Below are 22,274 nucleotides of genomic sequence, written 5' to 3' on the forward strand. Positions count from 1 at the left end.
CTCTCCCTCCCAGTTACCCGAGCACTACTGTAACTGCTGCTCTCCCTCCCGGTTACCCGAGCACTACTGTAACTGCTGCTCTCCCTCCCACTTACCCGAGCACTACTGTAACTGCTGCTCTCTCTCCCGGTTACCTGAGCACTACTGTAACTGCTGCTCTCCCTCACATTTACCCGAGCACTACTGTAACTGCTGCTCTCCCTCCCAGTTACCCGAGCACTACTGTAACTGCTGCTCTCCCTCCCAGTTACCCGAGCACTACTGTAACTGCTGCTCTCCCTCCCGGTTACCGAGCACTACTGTAACTGCTGCTCTCCCTCCCGGTTACCGAGCACTACTGTAACTGCTGCTCTCCCTCCCAGTTACCCGAGCACTACTGTAACTGCTGCTCTCTCTCCCGGTTACCTGAGCACTACTGTAACTGCTGCTCTCCATCACATTTACCCGAGCACTACTGTAACTGCTGCTCTCCCTCCCAGTTACCCGAGCACTACTGTAACTGCTGCTCTCCCTCCCACTTACCCGAGCACTACTGTAACTGCTGCTCTCCCTCCCAGTTACCCGAGCACTACTGTAACTGCTGCTCTCCCTCCCAGTTACCCGAGCACTACTGTAACTGCTGCTCTCCCTCCCAGTTACCCGAGCACTACTGTAACTGCTGCTCTCCCTCCCGGTTACCGAGCACTACTGTAACTGCTGCTCTCCCTCCCGGTTACCGAGCACTACTGTAACTGCTGCTCTCCCTCACTGTTACCCGAGCACTACTGTAACTGCTGCTCTCCCTCCCAGTTACCGAGCACTACTGTAACTGCTGCTCTCCCTCCCAGTTACCCGAGCACTACTGTAACTGCTGCTCTCCCTCCCGGTTACCGAGCACTACTGTAACTGCTGCTCTCCCTCACTGTTACCCGAGCACTACTGTAACTGCTGCTCTCCCTCCCAGTTACCCGAGCACTACTGTAACTGCTGCTCTCCCTCCCGGTTACCGAGCACTACTGTAACTGCTGCTCTCCCTCCCAGTTACCCGAGCACTACTGTAACTGCTGCTCTCCCTCCCGGTTACCCGAGCACTACTGTAACTGCTGCTCTCCCTCCCACTTACCCGAGCACTACTGTAACTGCTGCTCTCTCTCCCGGTTACCTGAGCACTACTGTAACTGCTGCTCTCCCTCACATTTACCCGAGCACTACTGTAACTGCTGCTCTCCCTCCCAGTTACCCGAGCACTACTGTAACTGCTGCTCTCCCTCACATTTACCCGAGCACTACTGTAACTGCTGCTCTCTCTCCCGGTTACCTGAGCACTACTGTAACTGCTGCTCTCCCTCACATTTACCCGAGCACTACTGTAACTGCTGCTCTCTCTCCCGGTTACCTGAGCACTACTGTAACTGCTGCTCTCCCTCACATTTACCCGAGCACTACTGTAACTGCTGCTCTCCCTCACATTTACCCGAGCACTACTGTAACTGCTGCTCTCCCTCCCGGTTACCGAGCACTACTGTAACTGCTGCTCTCCCTCCCGGTTACCGAGCACTACTGTAACTGCTGCTCTCCCTCCCAGTTACCCGAGCACTACTGTAACTGCTGCTCTCTCTCCCGGTTACCTGAGCACTACTGTAACTGCTGCTCTCCCTCACATTTACCCGAGCACTACTGTAACTGCTGCTCTCCCTCACATTTACCCGAGCACTACTGTAACTGCTGCTCTCCCTCCCAGTTACCCGAGCACTACTGTAACTGCTGCTCTCCCTCCCAGTTACCCGAGCACTACTGTAACTGCTGCTCTCCCTCCCAGTTACCCGAGCACTACTGTAACTGCTGCTCTCCCTCCCAGTTACCCGAGCACTACTGTAACTGCTGCTCTCCCTCCCGGTTACCGAGCACTACTGTAACTGCTGCTCTCCCTCCCGGTTACCGAGCACTACTGTAACTGCTGCTCTCCCTCCCGGTTACCGAGCACTAATGTAACTGCTGCTCTCCCTCCCGGTTACCCGAGCACTACTGTAACTGCTGCTCTCCCTCCCAGTTACCCGAGCACTACTGTAACTGCTGCTCTCCCTCCCAGTTACCCGAGCACTACTGTAACTGCTGCTCTCCCTCCCGGTTACCGAGCACTACTGTAACTGCTGCTCTCCCTCCCAGTTACCCGAGCACTACTGTAACTGCTGCTCTCCCTCCCAGTTACCCGAGCACTACTGTAACTGCTGCTCTCCCTCCCAGTTACCCGAGCACTACTGTAACTGCTGCTCTCCCTCCCGGTTACCCGAGCACTACTGTAACTGCTGCTCTCCCTCACTGTTACCCGAGCACTACTGTAACTGCTGCTCTCCCTCCCAGTTACCCGAGCACTACTGTAACTACTGCTCTCCCTCCCAGTTACCCGAGCACTACTGTAACTGCTGCTCTCCCTCACTGTTACCCGAGCACTACTGTAACTGCTGCTCTCCCTCCCGGTTACCGAGCACTACTGTAACTGCTGCTCTCCCTCCCAGTTACCCGAGCACTACTGTAACTGCTGCTCTCCCTCCCGGTTACCGAGCACTACTGTAACTGCTGCTCTCCCTCCCGGTTACCGAGCACTACTGTAACTGCTGCTCTCCCTCACTGTTACCCGAGCACTACTGTAACTGCTGCTCTCCCTCCCAGTTACCGAGCACTACTGTAACTGCTGCTCTCCCTCACTGTTACCGAGCACTACTGTAACTGCTGCTCTCCCTCCCAGTTACCCGAGCACTACTGTAACTGCTGCTCTCCCTCCCGGTTACCGAGCACTACTGTAACTGCTGCTCTCCCTCACTGTTACCCGAGCACTACTGTAACTGCTGCTCTCCCTCCCAGTTACCCGAGCACTACTGTAACTGCTGCTCTCCCTCCCGGTTACCGAGCACTACTGTAACTGCTGCTCTCCCTCCCAGTTACCCGAGCACTACTGTAACTGCTGCTCTCCCTCCCGGTTACCCGAGCACTACTGTAACTGCTGCTCTCCCTCCCACTTACCCGAGCACTACTGTAACTGCTGCTCTCTCTCCCGGTTACCTGAGCACTACTGTAACTGCTGCTCTCCCTCACATTTACCCGAGCACTACTGTAACTGCTGCTCTCCCTCCCAGTTACCCGAGCACTACTGTAACTGCTGCTCTCCCTCACATTTACCCGAGCACTACTGTAACTGCTGCTCTCTCTCCCGGTTACCTGAGCACTACTGTAACTGCTGCTCTCCCTCACATTTACCCGAGCACTACTGTAACTGCTGCTCTCCCTCACATTTACCCGAGCACTACTGTAACTGCTGCTCTCCCTCCCGGTTACCGAGCACTACTGTAACTGCTGCTCTCCCTCCCGGTTACCGAGCACTACTGTAACTGCTGCTCTCCCTCCCAGTTACCCGAGCACTACTGTAACTGCTGCTCTCTCTCCCGGTTACCTGAGCACTACTGTAACTGCTGCTCTCCCTCACATTTACCCGAGCACTACTGTAACTGCTGCTCTCCCTCACATTTACCCGAGCACTACTGTAACTGCTGCTCTCCCTCCCAGTTACCCGAGCACTACTGTAACTGCTGCTCTCCCTCCCAGTTACCCGAGCACTACTGTAACTGCTGCTCTCCCTCCCAGTTACCCGAGCACTACTGTAACTGCTGCTCTCCCTCCCAGTTACCCGAGCACTACTGTAACTGCTGCTCTCCCTCCCGGTTACCGAGCACTACTGTAACTGCTGCTCTCCCTCCCGGTTACCGAGCACTAATGTAACTGCTGCTCTCCCTCCCGGTTACCCGAGCACTACTGTAACTGCTGCTCTCCCTCCCAGTTACCCGAGCACTACTGTAACTGCTGCTCTCCCTCCCAGTTACCCGAGCACTACTGTAACTGCTGCTCTCCCTCCCGGTTACCGAGCACTACTGTAACTGCTGCTCTCCCTCCCAGTTACCCGAGCACTACTGTAACTGCTGCTCTCCCTCCCAGTTACCCGAGCACTACTGTAACTGCTGCTCTCCCTCCCAGTTACCCGAGCACTACTGTAACTGCTGCTCTCCCTCCCGGTTACCCGAGCACTACTGTAACTGCTGCTCTCCCTCACTGTTACCCGAGCACTACTGTAACTGCTGCTCTCCCTCCCAGTTACCCGAGCACTACTGTAACTACTGCTCTCCCTCCCAGTTACCCGAGCACTACTGTAACTGCTGCTCTCCCTCACTGTTACCCGAGCACTACTGTAACTGCTGCTCTCCCTCCCGGTTACCGAGCACTACTGTAACTGCTGCTCTCCCTCAGTTACCCGAGCACTACTGTAACTGCTACTGTACCTCACAATCACCTGAGCACTACTGTAACTGCTGCTCTCCCTCCCGGTTACCGAGCACTACTGTAACTGCTGCTCTCCCTCACTGTTACCCGAGCACTACTGTAACTGCTGCTCTCCGTCACTGTTACCCGAGCACTACTGTAACTGCTGCTCTCCCTCACTGTTACCCGAGCACTACTGTAACTGCTGCTCTCCCTCCCGGTTACCGAGCACTACTGTAACTGCTGCTCTCCCTCACTGTTACCCGAGCACTACTGTAACTGCTGCTCTCCCTCACTGTTACCCGAGCACTACTGTAACTGCTGCTCTCCCTCCCGGTTACCCGAGCACTACTGTAACTGCTGCTCTCCCTCACTGTTCCCGAGCACTACTGTAACTGCTGCTCTCTCTCCCAGTTACCTGAGCACTACTGTAACTGCTGCTCTCCCTCCCAGTTACCCGAGCACTACTGTAACTGCTGCTCTCCCTCCCGGTTACCCGAGCACTACTGTAACTGCTGCTCTCCCTCACATTTACCGAGCACTACTGTAACTGCTGCTCTCCCTCCCGGTTACCCGAGCACTACTGTAACTGCTGCTCTCCCTCCCAGTTACCCGAGCACTACTGTAACTGCTGCTCTCCCTCCCGGTTACCCGAACACTACTGTAACTGCTGCTCTCCCATCCAGTTACTACCATGCCCCTTTGCTCACGATATCTTCAAGCCTTCTGAGCACTGAGGGGGGTATTTATCAAAGCATGGAGAGAGATGAAGTACCAACCAATTGGCACCTGTCATTTTTTAAGCACAGTCTGTGATATGGCAGCTCAGAGCTTATTGGTCAGTGCTTTTTTGATTTTATATCTCTCCGTTCTTTGCTAAACACCCCCCTGACTCTGTTAGGAACCTTCGTATACCTGGAATTGGAGGGATATATAGATAGCAGCAGGGTTCCCAGGGAAGATTCACCTCCCCACACAACGAATTGGAGAAGGTGGTGAGACATTAAGGAGAAAGGGGGAATGTCCTCAGGTGACAACTCTACTTGAAATCTAAATGTAAAAATAAACTTTTTCCTTTAAAATATAGCTTCAGTTCCTTCACACTTGGCAAAGTGCCAGTCTTAATTTGGTGTTTCGTGCCGGTGGTATCGTCAGGGAGCGGTCCTAACAAATACTTTCCCCGTATACAGGTCAGGAGCCCGTGGACTCGTGGTACGAGGAGATAAAGAACTATGATTTCGGAAGGCCCGGTTTCCGCAGTAACACAGGTAATATTCAGGCGCAGCGTTGTCACTTTGCTCATCGACATATTTTGGGTTTTTCTGATTCATCCCTCACCATCCTTGGTTGTCTTGCATTACGAAGGTCACTTCACGCAGGTCGTCTGGAAGGACTCGAAAGAGGTCGGCGTTGGGGTGGCCACAGACGGCAATGGACTTTTCTTTGTGGTGGGACAGTACAACCCCGCTGGGAATATCACCAACCCAGGGTACTTTGAGAAGAACGTGCTGCCAACCGGATCAGCACCATCAACGGACAGCGATGGATCTGGCTCACGTTGGAAACCTGGGACCTCCAAGTCATATGTACCGGAGAAGACTGGAGACAGGAAACCTGTGGCTGGGGTCGTTCGACCGGGTAAGACCTACAAATGTATCGCGTGTTTCCCCGGTTAGGGCTGGACTTACATGGATGGACTCGGTTGGCCAGATCTTGGCAGCGGTCCTGTGTCTTCTCCTCATTTATGTGAAGCCAGGGCTAATAAGACATTTCAACAAGTTTTTCATTCTTTTTTTCAGTAAAACTGGGCACCTTTGAGCAGGAAGCGTTGGATGCGCACAACAAGTTGCGGCAGATGCATGGAGCACCCCCCCTACAGCTCTCCCGCGACTTGAGCGAATCCAGCCAGAAATGGGCCGACCATCTTCTGTCCATCAATGCTCTTCAGCACAGTAACACCAACCATGGAGAGAACCTGTGGTACAAGTGGAACTCAAACGTCTGGGACGCCTCAGGTACGATCTACCACCTAGTAAAGGGGGATATGCTGCAGAGGCCAGTATCCGGGTGGTATACAGTTTTATAGAACTGCTGCAACGTCTGATGGTTGTTTAATGCTGCCCTATATAGACCCTGCACCCTCTTCATTGCTGTTGAGTACACATCGCGTCCACCTTTTAATGTGAGTGGCATGTCGGCTCTGAGCTGAGCCCACCTAACATGCAGATTACTCCGTCAGCTGTCCCCTCTAAGTCGCCACTCCGTGCCGTGGCTCTGGACCAGAGTAAAAGCCATCATGGAGCTGAGCCTTGTTGTGAGGGACAGTGGACTGGTCAAAATGAAAGTAACATACGGAACATGTAGGTGAGAACGCTATTCGTTGCCCCGGGTGAACGACGGCTGTTAGGGGGAGAGACTGGGGCAGTGATCTGTGTATAAGTAACATGCGGGGTCCGCCTCCATTCTTGTTCTTTGTGCCAGTGAATAGCCTGTAGCTGACAAATGATGACCTGTCGCAGAGCTGACAGTTGACAAACGAGGGTGCAACACCTTTTATTATACTCCGAAACAAAATGAGCAGAGGAGGGACGCACTCGCAAAGCGGCTGGTGCGGAGTCGCTTGACGTTGCCGACAGATCCCGCGCTCATTTTTGTGATGCACCTGCACACTGGCCCAGCGCAGCCATCTATGGGAGCACGCAGCTCCCATTTCCAGGTGCATTGGAATGAGAGTAACATGGAGTTTGCAGTTCGGCTAACGAGGCTGTAGGCGCGGTCACAGGTATGCGCAGAGCTCAGCGTACCGGCTGTATCCTCATTTAGTTATGTGCTAGTGTAATGGCGGCCGACTTAGGCTCATCTGTGCTTCAGCCCTAAAGTCTGTTCTACGAACACCCTTACTTGCCCAGACAGTCCTGTTACAGTCCTTGCAGCGACCGTAGTCAGGGCGGAGTGTCGATAGGAATGATGAGCGGGGATATTACTCTATGTATTCCCTTGTATTGTCCCTTTATTACATTATTAATGGAACTTATGTATTTCAGGCTCCGAGGTTGTGGAAACCTGGTACAGCGAGATAAAGGACTACAATTTCAGCAAGCCCGGCTTTCAGTCTAACACGGGTGAGGATACAGTGCAAGTAACGCTGTAGTAAGATCTCACGGGCTGACCTGATCCCTCGTCAGAGCGGGGCGTCTCATTATATAATATCACACTGTTATAGTCCTTCTTTACTTGTTTTACTCTTAGCGGGAGATGTATCAAACCTTGGAGAGGTCGCCCATACTAGGGTGTCTGTGTACTAAACCTTGGAGAGGTCGCCCATACTAGGGTGTCTGTGTACTAAACCTTGGAGAGGTCGCCCATACTAGGGTGTCTGTGTACTAAACCTTGGAGAGGTCGCCCATACTAGGGTGTCTGTGTACTAAACCTTGGAGAGGTCGCCCATACTAGGGTGTCTGTGTACTAAACCTTGGAGAGGTCGCCCATACTAGGGTGTCTGTGTACTAAACCTTGGAGAGGTCGCCCATACTAGGGTGTCTGTGTACTAAACCTTGGAGAGGTCGCCCATACTAGGGTGTCTGTGTACTGAACCTTGGAGAGGTCGCCCATACTAGGGTGTCTGTGTACTAAACCTTGGAGAGGTCGCCCATACTAGGGTGTCTGTGTACTGAACCTTGGAGAGGTCGCCCATACTAGGGTGTCTGTGTACTGAACCTTGGAGAGGTCGCCCATACTAGGGTGTCTGTGTACTAAACCTTGGAGAGGTCGCCCATACTAGGGTGTCTGTGTACTGAACCTTGGAGAGGTCGCCCATACTAGGGTGTCTGTGTACTAAACCTTGGAGAGGTCGCCCATACTAGGGTGTCTGTGTACTGAACCTTGGAGAGGTCGCCCATGCTAGGGTGTCTGTGTACTAAACCTTGGAGAGGTCGCCCATACTAGGGTGTCTGTGTACTAAACCTTGGAGAGGTCGCCCATACTAGGGTGTCTGTGTACTGAACCTTGGAGAGGTCGCCCATACTAGGGTGTCTGTGTACTAAACCTTGGAGAGAGAGAAACTAACAACCAATCATCAAATAACTCATTTTTCAAACACAGCCTGTAACGTGGCAGTTAGGAGCTGATTGGCTGGTACTTTATCTCTCTCCAAGGCTTAGTGGTCTATTTACTAAACCTTGGAGCGAGATAAAGTAGATGGTGATAAAGCCTGAACCAATCAGCTCCTGGCTCATCTTTCAAACACAGCCTATGACATGGCAGTTAGGAGCTGATTGGCTGGTACAGTACTTTATCTCTCTCCAAGGCTTACTACATAGACCCCTAATTGTAATTTGATAGACTGTTCTTGTTAAATGATAGCCAGATGCTGATTATGCTATAGCAACTTCTACACTTTATCTCTCCAAGGTTTGATACATTTCCCACTTAAGTATCTTACTATTTAGTTATTTATTCAACAAATATTTTCCTCTCGCAGTCCGTTACTTACAATATTAGGGAACAGGTATACGTTCTATTTTTCACACTCAGATATGTCATTAGTAGAGTCTATATACCGTATATACTCGAGTATAAGTCGACCCGAATATAAGCCGAGGCACCTAATTTTACCACAAAAACCTGGGAAAACTTATTGACTCGAGTATAAGCCTAGGGTGGGAAATACAGCTCTAGCCGTACACAGCCCTCATAGTGCCAGATGTGCCCCACAGTGCCAGATGTGCCCCACAGTGCCAGATGTGCCCCACAGTGCCAGATATGCCAGATGTGCCCCACAGTGCCAGATGTGCCCCACAGTGCCAGATGTGCCCCAGATGTGCCAGATGTGACCCAGATGTGCCAGATATGCCCCACAGTGCCAGATATGCCCCACAGTGCCAGATACTTACCCTCCGTCGCTCCCGCGCTGTCTTCTGAAGGAGGGACATGGAGAGCGCTGCGCGCGGCTCTCCTGTGTCCCTCCTGCGTCTCCGGCGGCAGCAGCGTGTGTTAAAGGAAGTGCCGGTTCGTGCACTTCCTTTAACACACACACGCTGCTGCCGCCGGAGATGCAGGAGGGACACAGGAGAGCTGCGCGCTGCGCTCTCCGTGTCCCTCCTAACGCTGACTCGAGTATAAGCCGAGGTGGCTTTTTCAGCACAAAAAAACGTGCTGAAAAAGTCGGCTTATACTCAAGTATATACGGTAATTGTTTTGGTGCAATACGTAGGTAACTTTATCTAATGCATTCGGTGTTCACAAATGGGGATGAGCAGGACAGGAAGTGGGTTTGCTAACAGCAGCACAGAGCATTTAAAATTAACCAATTTGCTTCCTTGGGTTGGTTAAGTGGGGGGGACTAAGGCGGTATAAGGCCAACCTGAGCAAGTAAACGTTCACAGCAGCACAGAGGGATTCTGAGGCTCCTCCTAAACTGTTCAAACGTGCCCCAAAGTGCGTAATCCTGTGTGCTAACAGTAAAATATAACTAACCGTATCTAGCAAGGTGTATATATATTAGAGTTGAGCGGGTTTGGATTTAACGCCAGAATTAATGTCCGTTCGGTTTTATCCGGATTTTTTCTATTGGCTATCCAAAACACGTGACATCCACGAGCCAATAAGATGCCGTTTTTAAGAACCGAGTAAAATCGAACCCGCTCATCTCTAATATACATATATATGTTTACATACAGTAATTATTACACACAGTATGGTTGTACAATGGTTGCAGGCACGGTGTGTTCTGCTGAATGATTTTCTTATCAAGTTACATTTTAAACCTTTCCCAGTTGCATAACATTTCATTCTAGATTACTGTAATCATTCAAATTGATCTCTTAATATCTAACGTCTAATGATGAATAAAATTAATTATAAACTGACTTTACAGGACTTTAGCACAGCATTAGAATTAGATGAGTATCAGTTGGATTTGTAATGTAATATAATATAACATTGTGTATATAGACTTCCTTCTGCCTCCATTCCCCTCCTCACATCATGTCACTGCCCCTGTCACATGCAGCCCTGTCCTCACTGACACATCACTCATCTCCTGATATACTCTGTGCTGCTGGGGGTCCCTGCTCCTCCCACTGTATAACTCTCAGTCTGTGGCTTCCTGCTGCCTCCTTTCCCCTCCTCACATCATGTCACTGCCCCTGTCACATGCAGCCCTGTCCTCACTGACACATCACTCATCTCCTGATATACTCTGTGCTGCTGGGGACCCTGCTCCTCCCACTGTATAACTCTCAGTCTGTGGCTTCCTGCTGCCTCCTTTCCCCTCCTCACATCATGTCACTGCCCCTGTCACATGCAGCCCTGTCCTCACTGACACATCACTCATCTCCTGATATACTCTGTGCTGCTGGTCACCCTGCTCCTCCCACTATATAACTCTCAGTCTGTGGCTTCCTGCTGCCTCCATTCCCCTCCTCACATCATGTCACTGCCCCGTCACATGCAGCCCTGTCCTCACTGACACATCACTCATCTCCTGATATACTCTGTGCTGCTGGGGACCCTGCTCCTCCCACTATATAACTGTCTGTGACTTCCTGCTGCCTCCATTCCCCTCCTCACATCATGTCACTGCCCCTGTCACATGCAGCCCTGTCCTCACTGACACATCACTTATCCCCTGATATACTCTGTGCTGCTGGGGACCCTGCTCCTCCCACTATATAACTCTCAGTCTGTGGCTTCCTGCTGCCTCCATTCCCCTCCTCACATCATGTCACTGCCCTGTCACATGCAGCCCTGTCCTCCCAGACACATCACTCATCTCCTGATATACTCTGTGCTGCTGGGGACCCTGCTCCTCCCACTATATAACTCTCAGTCTGTGGCTTCCTGCTGCCCCCATTCCCCTCCTCACATCATGTCACTGCCCCTGTCACATGCAGCCCTGTCCTCACTGACACATCACTCATCTCCTGATATACTCTGTGCTGCTGGGAACACTGCTCCTCCCACTATATAACGGTCTGTGGCTTCCTGCTGCCTCCATTCCCCTCCTCACATCACTACAATATATGGTGAGATTTATCCATTGCAATAGGGACATCTGCTGGATAAAAGAGGTTACTACGCCCCCCCTGCCAAATAAATCAGATTGATGCCTTATTTGCTAATTAAATACATGGAAGTTCCTATTGATGTCCTCTGTAAAGCATTGAATGAGCCATGATCCGGAAGGACCTTGTTATAACCGGACTCGCTGCCTTCTCGTTTTCAGGTCACTTTACGCAGGTGGTTTGGAAAGACTCCAGAGAAGTTGGCATCGCCAAGGCTGTGGACGGTAAAGGAATGGTGATCGCAGTTGCCCAGTACAGCCCAGCTGGGAACATCACCAACCCCGGCTACTTCCAGAAGAATGTCCTGCCAAAGGGCACCCCGGTAACTGAGGGGACGGCAGGTCCTAGCGACAGAGGGACAGCGGGAAGTTACTATCCGCCAGCCCGCGGGGAGGATTCTGCCGCATCGTCCTCCGGTAATTGCTCTACAGCCGATGTGATGTTAGGGGGTGGGAGAGTTTCCAAGCGCACATTGTTCCCACAGCCGAGTGCCAGGCGGATGGGGCACACACTGTAACCCGCGCTCTTTTCTTGTCTAGTAGACACAAGGGCGTTTGCGCTGGAGTTCCTGAAGATCAACAACACTTACCGGTCGCAGCACGGAGCCAGACCCCTGCAGCTGAATTCCAGGATAAGCCAGGAGGCTCAGAAATGGGCAGAGCACCTCCTGACGCTGAAGACCCTGAAGCACAGCGACACGTCCTGCGGGGAGAACATCTGGGCCAAGACTGGAGGCCCAACAATCACGGTGACAGGTCAGAACCTGGGAAGACCATGCGCTCAGCCTGGATTTTGCATGTGAAAATGGCCGCCATCTGCAAAAAAGGCCAACCCTAGCCCATTAGTACAGTATGCTGCATTTTCCAGAGCACAATGTTGATGCAGTGTAAAGGGCACGTTTTGCCACATAACTCCAAAAAGAAGCAATCAATTACAACTCCAATATTTTTCCGAAAATCTACGCGCCAAGGCCTTTCATTTTGGTATATGATGTGCCCTGCTCAGACAAAGTACCAGCCAATCAGCTCCTAACTGCCTGTGACATGGCAGCTAGGAGCTGATTGGCTGGGACGTTATCTCTCTCCACGCTTTGATAAATCTCCCCCAAGTCACCTAGTATTACTGCTATAACAATTTAAAGGGAAATTTACGTTTTCTTTTATTGTATTTTCCCAGGACAGGAAGTGGCCGACAGCTGGTACAAGGAAGAAAAGAACTACAACTTCTCCAAGCCGGGACACCAGCCAGACACAGGTATGCATTTCCCCAGGTAACCTCCACAGACAGGGACAAGACTGTATGCAGGATACACGGCATGTATATACTGAGTGTGTGTGAACTAGCCATCACTGACCAAATAGTCCTACGCTGCCACCTGCTGGCAGAAACCAGCACTGCTTATTACTTTTCATTTTCATCTCTACTTTTCCCTTTTCTTTTACACAAACGTAACTTCCTGGTTGTTCTGGATGTAAGACACTGTAGGATTTACTAACCTTACGGTGTACATCCCGCCACACATCGCATCGATACTAATTGCTTATGCGCTGACATATGCGATTAGTATTGCAAAGGACAGCTCTCCCGATAAGGGCTGTCCTTTTCGATGTGCTCCGGTCCCTGGACTTCTGTGTTTATGACCCGGGAGTCTGTCTGCACATGCGCAGAAGGACACGGCAGCCGCGGGGCATGCTGGGAGGGATCAGATGTGATCCTTCACACAGCACGATGCGGTTCATGAGGCCTGACTAATATTCATGAGACCTTTCTCATATTCACGAGGCCTGACTAATATTCATGAGACCTTTCTCATATTCACGAGGCCTGACTAATATTCATGAGACCTTTCTCATATTCACGAGGCCTGACTAATATTCATGAGACCTTTCTCATATTCACGAGGCCTGACTAATATTCATGAGACCTTTCTCATATTCACGAGGCCTGACTAATATTCATGAGACCTTTCTCATATTCACGAGGCCTGACTAATATTCATGAGACCTTTCTCATATTCACGAGGCCTGACTAATATTCATGAGACCTTTCTCATATTCACGAGGCCTGACTAATATTCATGAGACCTTTCTCATATTCACGAGGCCTGATTGATCTTCACGAGGCCTGATTGATCTTCACGAGGCCTGATTGATCTTCACGAGGCCTGATTGATATTCACGAGGCCTGGCTGATATTCACGAGGCCTGTCTGATATTCACGAGGCCTGATTAATATTCACGAGGCCTGGCTGATATTCACGAGGCCTGATTGATATTCACGAGGCCTGGCTGATATTCACGAGGCCTGATTGATATTCACGAGGCCTGTCTGATATTCACGAGGCCTGATTAATATTCACGAGGCCTGACTAATATTCAAAAGGCCTGGCTGATATTCACGAGGCCTGGCTGATATTCACGAGGCCTGCCTGATATTCACGAGGCCTGCCTGATATTCACGAGGCCTGCCTGATATTCACGAAGCATATTCACGAGGCCTGCCTGATATTCACGAGGCCTGCCTGATATTCACGAAGCATATTCACGAGGCCTGGCTGATATTCACGAGGCCTGGCTGATATTCATGAGGCCTGGCTGATATTCACGAGGCCTGGCTGATATTCACGAGGCCTGCCTGATATTCACGAGGCCTGCCTGATATTCACGAAGCATATTCACGAGGCCTGGCTGATATTCACGAGGCCTGGCTGATATTCACGAGGCCTGACTAATATTCACGAAGCCTGACTAATATTCACGCTAATATTCACGAGGCCTGGCTAACAGTCATGAGGTACAGTTTTCTAGTGATAGGCTACTTTCATATGAATCCTAAATCATACCACAGGGGTAGATGTTTCAAAAACAACAACAATGGCTGCGCTGTGTGTCAGTAGTTGCGCATATAAAGAGAGCAAACGTGTAGTATGTAAATCTTATAATTTAATAATAAAAATACAAAATAAAAACTAACATTAAAAATAGTATCAGCACACCTATATCTGTCTCAGGTGATTATTGGCTAAAGAATGAGAAAAGTTCATATTCCACAGTTCAAGTGAAAATTCAATGTAGTGCAATTCCAAATGGTTATCTCGTATACGTCACCAGGTAAATAGTTGGAAGCATATAATACCTCTCCCAATGGGCTGGTAAGGATTAGCCGAGCGTCCCCGGCTAAAACAGTCCTGCTTTGCCCAATGTACTGCACAGCGGAGGGAGAATCTGGATGCTGCCTGATGATTAGCGCTCGGCACAGCGAGGAGATGGACGGCAGCCTCCTGCAGCGGTAAAGGCTGCCCGACGGTTATCACCAGTCGCAGCGGTGAGATAAGCAGCGGCCTGCTGGGGTGATGAGCCAGTCAATGGAGATGAAGGAGAGACCGGTATGGATTGCACAGAAGTGTATCACCTGGACCAGGTGTGCTTAGAGGCGGGGTCCTGACGCGTTTCATCACGATCACGTGACTTTATCAAAGGTATGACTTTATCATACCTTTGTGGAATAGGACTGTGGAATATGAACTTTTCTCATTCTTTAGCCATTAGCCAATAATCACCTGAGACAGATATAGGTGTGCTGATACTATTTTTAATGTTAGTTTTTATTTTGTATTTTTATTATTAAATTATAAGATTTACATACTACACGTTTGCTCTCTTTATATGCGCAACTACTGACACACAGCGCAGCCATTGTTGTTGTTTTAGTCTGTTTATCCATTCTTCACATATTGGTCACGGCAAGCGCAGTGTCTCAGCAGTTCTCAACTTTTGTTTTTTTTTATTTAACCCTATTCATATCAGTGAGGCGCTGCATAAGTAGTGTTTTTTGTAGATGTTTTAAACCTTGGAGGGAGAGAAAGTGGAGAAGTTGCCCAAACCACCCAAACCTCTTCTGTCATTTTATAGACTGTGGTAGATAAATGATGGCTACAAGCTTATTGGTTGCTCTGTGCAACGTCTCCACTTTATCTCTCTCCAAGGTTTGAGACATCTCCCTCAGAATTAGGCAGCCTCACCAGGCCCTCGCGGCAGGGTTTCTGGAGGAGGGGATGTTTGTATTGAGGCAGGATATTGATGGGACTCTTCTGCCTCCTCGCAGTGCTAGGAGCAGATCTTACTTGCGGAGCCGTCTGGAAAGATGGGAAAGGAAGGGCGTCTTTGTCAGTAGAATTGTTTGTGCTCCTTCATAAATAGCGGTTACCGGCTCATTATTATAACCCTTCTTACTCCCCTCGTCCCGCAGGTCACTTCACCCAGATGGTATGGAAGGCATCCAAGGAGGTCGGAGTTGGCGTGGCATCCAGCGGGAAAGGGATGTACATCGTTGTAGCCCAGTACAACCCATGCGGCAACGTCACCAACCCCGGGTTCTACTCTCGCAACGTTCTCCCTCGGGGATCGAAGGTGACAGATGACGACGATGATGAAGACGGTTTTGTGAAGGACTCAGCTACGAATGGCATTGTTGATATTCCAGGTAGGAGTCTGCCCAGGGTATTTGGTGCCAGGGACGATTGTATATGCTGGTGATGCAGAGCGCTCTACCCTCGATCCCTTGCCAACCTGACAAGTTCCACACCCAACGTCGCCACACCGTTGAGCCTGTGTTTGCCCATGGATGGTTGGGCAGACAGATGTGATTGTTGGCTACCATATCCTAGAGCTCGCCAACTTTCACATCGGTGTCCCGGTATTTCCAGAAGGGTGGACACACATCTGTCAAAACATGTCGCTGGGCAATTGCTCTTCCACATAATGGAGCGTCATGTTGTCCAATATGTAATGCCACCTCTGAAGGCCGATATGTGCTCACTACAAGGCACGTGGAGTAAACCGCTTGGCACTTGTCCATCGCTGCCACTAAGGACTGTTCTGAGACCTGTTTAGCTTTGTGGGCATTCCCTAGGTCCATTTCTTGGTTCACACTCTGGGTGGACTCTCAGTGACGCCTTGTACATGTGTCTATGGTGGGTCTCGTTATACAGAGCGGTTCCCGTCTGTTTATACCTGATACTACCAGTCTCTGTAAGGTGTATGGTGAATAGTGCTGTAACCAGGGGTTGTGATACTTCCAGAGAGAGAACTGAAATCATTCCGCAAAGAGCTGCTGAGCGAACACAACAAGTACCGCCGCCTGCACGGATCCGGAGCGCTGCAGCTGAACGCGGGTCTGTCGCAGGAGGCACAGAAATGGGCTGACCACTTGGTGGGGATCCGAGCTCTGCAGAACAGCGATACGGAACGAGGGGAGAACCTCTGGTACCGGTGGGGCACAGACGCCAGCCTGCCTTCTGGTACGTTCTACAACCCACCACAGATCTCTGAACATACAGTTTTGCACAAATTGTTTTACCAAGTATAAAAGGGAAATGTTACGCTGGGAGGCGGCTTGTATAACGGTTCATGCCGGCGCGCAAAACACTTGAATTCCCCCCATAGAGTTGAGGAACAGCGTTAGCCTTTAATCATCTAGAATTTTTAAGGCAAAGCCCCTTACTGTCACTAATAAGAGGTTGAAAGAGCATTATGGTTTGAGAAAACTGAAAGTTTTAATTAATAATGGGGGAGGAGCTCCTCCCACAGAGCAGAAAAAGTGGTTTGCAGTGGCGCTGGGCAGAAGTGCATTGTGTGGATTGATGAATGTGTACAAAGGGGTGGGGCCAGTGATGTCACAGCAGCTCAAATGACTGCAGTCTCAGGGTTTGTTTTTTTAAACCTGCGTTAGATCTCATTTCCTATAGAGCAGTTGAAGCGGTAATTTGGAATGGGAAGGTAATATAGATCTGCACTGTCAAGGGTGACACTGAACAGCGTATTTTAGCTTCATGTATATTACTTTCGGGGTGTGTAAGTGCATATAGGAGGTAACTGCTCCCTGAAGAATAAATGTTTCTTATTGCAGGGAAGGAGGTGGCTGAATCCTGGTACAATGAGATAACAAAGTACAATTTCAATAGCCCTGGTTTCCAGAGCGGTGCAGGTGAGTGATCTCTTGTCACAATGCCCCCCTCCCCCTTTCCACCCCTCCCCTGCCCGATTGAGGCAGAGGTATAAAAGCCAAAGCAATACAACAAGTAAACGTACTAAGTCATTTCCGTCATCTGCCTCCTCCTGTCATTCCCCAGGTAACTTCACCCAGATGATCTGGAAAGGATCAAGCCAGGTTGGGTTCGGGCTGAGCACGGACAATAAAGGAATGTACATCGCCGTCGGCTTCTACGACCCAGCCGGCAATATCGCCAACAAAGGATACTTTGACGACAACGTTCTGCCCAAGAAGAAGTGATTGGGAACAATGATTGGTCCTCTCCGTCCACCAAAACCTGATTGATTGATTTGAACGAGAGCTCCCTCTAGTGGCAGTGCTCTGTCACTACTGCGCTCAGGGATTCTGGCAATTTGGGTTTCTCAACCTCTGTGTAGCTCCGCAAATTTTAAAAACGTTGCTTCTTTCGTGGAAAAGGGAATCCAGTTTTATACTAAAGTAAAAAGAATGGATATAGTCTTAGACGTTTTTGGAAAAATGAAGGCTTACCCGGTCCCATTCACTTACCAAGTGATACTGTCATCGCCGGGATCTATACTCAGTCATGATTTAAACAGAAAGAGGCAACATACAGCGACACTTATGCCTCCCACTCCAATCCATCAGTCCGCACCCACAGTCTGACACGCCCTCTTTCAGTAGGCCCCACCCTTATTAGGGTCAGAAAATTGGGATAATTAGGAGGTATTTACATTGGGATAACGTTACCTTGCTCTGATGTGTGGGGATATATTGAATCTGCCATAGAAATGAACTGCTAAAAATGTCCGGAAACGTGGATGGAGTTTTGTGGGATGACGATATGACATGAAGTGGGTGTATTTTGCACTATCTATCCTCTCACAGCTTTCGTATTACTATGCTAATGAAGGATAATTAGGCCACATGGCGAGTTATGGTTAGCGACGGCCCTTAGTTGTCTCTTTGCACTCTGCAGGGATAGTTACATAGTTTGTCTGCAGTAAATCTGCTCCCAATGGTCCATATACCTTACAGCCATAGCTGCGCTTGTGAAGTTGCATCCGCCCTGGTGGATTGTAAAACTGCCTTCTAATCCAGCAGCGCCGCGAGGGGTAAACCGTGGGTACAAGTTAAAAGGGGGTGTTTCTCCAAGGGAACACCCTGGTAAAGTGTTGTTTACATAACACTGCTCTGTTACCTAATACTCTGTGTGTCTTATGGCTGTTTGTGATGTCTTCATTCTTTATTTTGTTTTTTATATGTGTGGTGGGCAAGCACAGCCGATCAATTTACTGGGTCGTGGTTACACCACCGAGGCACGAGCCACTTTGTGTCTCGGAGTTCTCTCTAGTTCTTGGCCAATTGATAAGCTGCAGTCACACAGGGGGCCGTTCATCACACAAAATGGCTACATACACAGCAGGTCCGTTTTAAGGTAGAAACTCCTATGTATCTGGAAAGAGTGGCTTGCTGAGGGTAAATCCGAGAACCCGCAGTGTTAGACCACTAATGTTCAAGCACTATGGTTTCATTTGCAACTTTTTTTTTCAAAGTTTTTTTTTTGTTTAGTTTTTAATACTCCAAAGCTGTCCGCACACATACTGTACTGCGATGCTGCAGTCATTTGCAGTCACTCCAGATACTGCAGCATTTCTGAATCCATAAGACCGCGATTCCAGGTTGTATCAAAACTGATAGGATCACGATCAGTCATAGGGTGATGTATATCAAAGCTTGGAGAGAGATAAAGTGCAAGCCAGTCAGTGCCAATCAAGTTGATTGGTTGATACTTTATCTCTCTCCAAGTTCTGCTAAATGTCCCCCATGGTGCGGGGAAAAAATGCCCCATAAATAACCGTAAGATCCCGTGCGTGTGATTGCCATCCACAATAATGGGCAGTAGTAAAGCCACAACGGATCCGGTTGCACAGCCTGAGAGGCGAATGGGGGGGGTGAGTGTTCTCGTCTGATATGGGGACACGTCTGTGGTAAATTTGGGCACTGATCCAAATTTTTTTTAGCCCTCAAGGATCAAATGATTAAAATAGAAGGTTCTATGTAGGTACTTAATTGCCGGAACGCTGCACTACTTGATGCTCTATCTAAACCGCTTTAAAATGGATTTTAATAATGAGCTTTAAAGTACCTAAACCCAGCTGCTGATACTACCCTGCCATTATACCATGTGAGTGTCAGAGCTTGTGCCTCTTACGGTGATTGGGAATGGATCATAAATATTTTTTTACACGGTAAAGCTGGACGAGCGCCCTGGAAAATATCTCACTGGTGTGCCGAATCCCTTTCACCCCCCCTGCACGTAAACGGGAACATGGGGTAGGGAGTACATTGGTCAAATATTTTCCTAGGTGGTCGGGCAGCTTGGAGTAGGGATATTTTTTTAATGCCACTCTCTGGACAACGTTACGAAGGTTTCTGGGTCATACCACTAATGTCAATGCAGTCTGAATGTGCTACATTCTCCCTAGCCACTGCCGTATGTCCTTGTTATCTATTAAAAAAAACAAAAACAAATTGTTCCACTTGTTTTGGTGTTTATTTGTCGCACACTGGAGCCGATCTGTGTAACTCCGCCAACGGCCGCCCATAAATTCTTTCTTTCTATTTTCCACACAAATTGGTGCAATCTTTATTCGTTTACATATTTCTCATATGCCCTAGAGGATGCTGGGGTCCACTTCAGTACCATGGGGTATAGACGGTTCCGCAGGAGCCATGGGCACTTTAAGACTTTTCAAGGGTGTGAACTGGCTCCTCCCTCTATGCCCCTTCTCCAGACCTCAGTTTAGAAAATGTGCCCAGGCAGACTGGATGCACTCCAGGGGAGCTCTACTGAGTTTCTCTGAAAAGACTTTTATGTTAGGTTTTTTTATTTTCTGGGAGAACTGCTGGCAACAGTCTCCCTGCTTCGTGGGACTGAGGGGGCAGAAGTAGGAACCAACTTCCTGAATAGTTCCATGGCTCTGCTTCTGGCTGACAGGACACCATTAGCTCCTGAAGAGAACTGAACGCTAGCTGCGGATATGTGCTCACTCCCACATCACGCCGTCACCCCCCTTACAGAGCCAGAAGTCAGAAGACAGGGGAGTGTAAGAAGAAATCTTCAGACATCGTGATGGCTAAAAGGTACCGCGCAGCGGGTGGGAACGATGCGTGCCATGCTACCCACACATACACAGGCGCGGGAGGGGGCGCCCTGGGCAGCATGAAACCTAGTAAAACTGGCAAATAAAGGGGCATAAGATGCTGAGGCACAGTCCTACCCCCGCCAGTATAAAAAAATCACCTTATAAATGCTGAGGAGAAACGCGCCATTGTGGGGCGGGGCTTCCTCCTCAGTCAGCGAGCACACTGCTCAGCGCCATTTTCTTCAAGCAAAAAGCAGGGGAAGAAACGCTGATCCTCCTCTCAGTTTCTGTTTAGTATCAGAGTACAAAGGGGGGGGGGGGGGAGTGTATATTGTGATATTATGGCAATATATATATTTATATATATATATATATATATATATACTAGGTGCTTCATCGCGCCCTACGGGCGCTCTTCACACCGTCGCAAGGGGCTACGCCCCCTTAACCCTTGCATGCCTTTCTGGGGTTCAATATTTGTATTATATGTAGTATTACCTGCATTCCTTTGTTAGTGGTTAAATATTGCATAATGAAAGAGCGTGCAATGGTGAAGGAGGCGCAGCCCCTTGCGACGCCGTGAACAGCACCTGCAGGGCACGATGTACAGAATGTAGCGGGTGCGGGGGGGACTGCGGATGGTGTCTGTAGATGCTGCGGGTGGAGGGGCGGCGGAAGTGGGGGTGGGGCCCGGATGGGGAAGGTGCTGCAGGTGGTGGAGGGGCAGGTGTGGGGGTGCGATTGGTGGGGGAGGGGGGGACCGCGGATGGAGGAGGGTGTCTGCAGATGCTGCAGGTGTGGGGGGAGACATATAAGGGGGGTGGATGGTGGAGGAGGCCTGGAGGTGCTGTGGGTGGTGAAGGGGGTCTGGAGGCACAGCGTGTGGGGGAGGGGTGGAGGGGAAGGTGCGGAGGTGTGGTGCATTGGGGAGAGGTCTGGAGGCGCTGCGGGTACTGTACCTGCCAAAAAGGATAGGGGTGACAGGGCCAGGGTAGGGGCGGCAGGGCCAGGACAGGGGTGACAGGGCCAGTATAAGGGTGAAAGGGCCAGGATAAGGGTGGCAGGGCAATGCCAGGGGTGACAGGGACATGACAGAACACAGGGCACGCGAGAGATTGGTATTAGGGACAAAACAGTGGTGACAGACAGATATGTCTTACCGGAGTCACTGCTGCTGTTCCACTCCAATCTGTTGGGATCTGCTGCTGGTGGAGGCTTGGCATGGCTGACTCTCTTAGGCTGGAGTCCTGCTTCCTCTGCCCGTCCGCATCCCTCCCCCCCCTCCTCAGTCACACACCGCAGACCTCGCGCAGCTGCCGGGCACTGTGGTAAGAGGAGACTGGGAGTGACTGGTTAGCCCCCAGGAGATGCTGCGGCTGGAGGGAGGAGGGGGTCATAGCATGCACGTGGCGCGGACCTCACGGCTGCTGGGCTCTGTGGTAAGGGGAGACTGGGAGTGACTGGTAAGCTGCCAGGAGACGCTGCGGCTGGAGGGAGGAGTGGGTCGGAGCCTGCAAGCAGCTCGGACTTCTGCAGCGCTACCCGCCGGCTAAAGTGTGTGAAGGAGCTGGACGCACCTCACTGCGGGTGGCAGCGCTGCAGCTAGCGGTGGGGTTGCTGGGGCTGGAGATAACAGAGGCAGTACGGAACCTGCACAGCGGCTGGTGCCCCACAAAACTGCAGCTAAGAAGCGTGGAGTGTGCCAGAAAGTGATGCTCCTCCGCGCCAGAGAGACCCTAATGAGTATGCTGATGTGGGGGGTCAA

General features: G+C 50.3%; 1 protein-coding gene across 5 annotated transcripts in view; it reads left to right on the forward strand.

Annotated features, from left to right (window-relative positions):
• Positions 1 to 19,895, forward strand: part of LOC134948214 (uncharacterized) — a 128,688-nt gene extending 108,793 nt beyond the window's left edge. For 4 of the 5 annotated variants that reach the window (XM_063936061.1, XM_063936060.1, XM_063936063.1 and 1 more), the window contains exons 7-17: positions 5,478 to 5,555; positions 5,653 to 5,925; positions 6,087 to 6,302; positions 7,332 to 7,409; positions 11,513 to 11,767; positions 11,891 to 12,106; positions 12,528 to 12,605; positions 15,600 to 15,833; positions 16,432 to 16,650; positions 17,259 to 17,336; positions 17,482 to 19,895. In XM_063936061.1, coding sequence (XP_063792131.1) covers positions 5,478 to 5,555; positions 5,653 to 5,925; positions 6,087 to 6,302; positions 7,332 to 7,409; positions 11,513 to 11,767; positions 11,891 to 12,106; positions 12,528 to 12,605; positions 15,600 to 15,833; positions 16,432 to 16,650; positions 17,259 to 17,336; positions 17,482 to 17,642 — 1,886 coding nt within the window. In that variant the 3' untranslated portion in view covers positions 17,643 to 19,895. The remainder of the gene's footprint in view (positions 1 to 5,477; positions 5,556 to 5,652; positions 5,926 to 6,086; positions 6,303 to 7,331; positions 7,410 to 11,512; positions 11,768 to 11,890; positions 12,107 to 12,527; positions 12,606 to 15,599; positions 15,834 to 16,431; positions 16,651 to 17,258; positions 17,337 to 17,481) is intronic. The other variant, XM_063936064.1, reaches the window with a different exon arrangement.
• The last annotated feature ends 2,379 nt before the right edge of the window (positions 19,896 to 22,274 follow it).

This window comes from Pseudophryne corroboree, chromosome 8 (assembly GCF_028390025.1).
Source record: "Pseudophryne corroboree isolate aPseCor3 chromosome 8, aPseCor3.hap2, whole genome shotgun sequence".
In the NCBI taxonomy this organism is placed as follows: Eukaryota; Metazoa; Chordata; class Amphibia; order Anura; family Myobatrachidae; genus Pseudophryne; species Pseudophryne corroboree.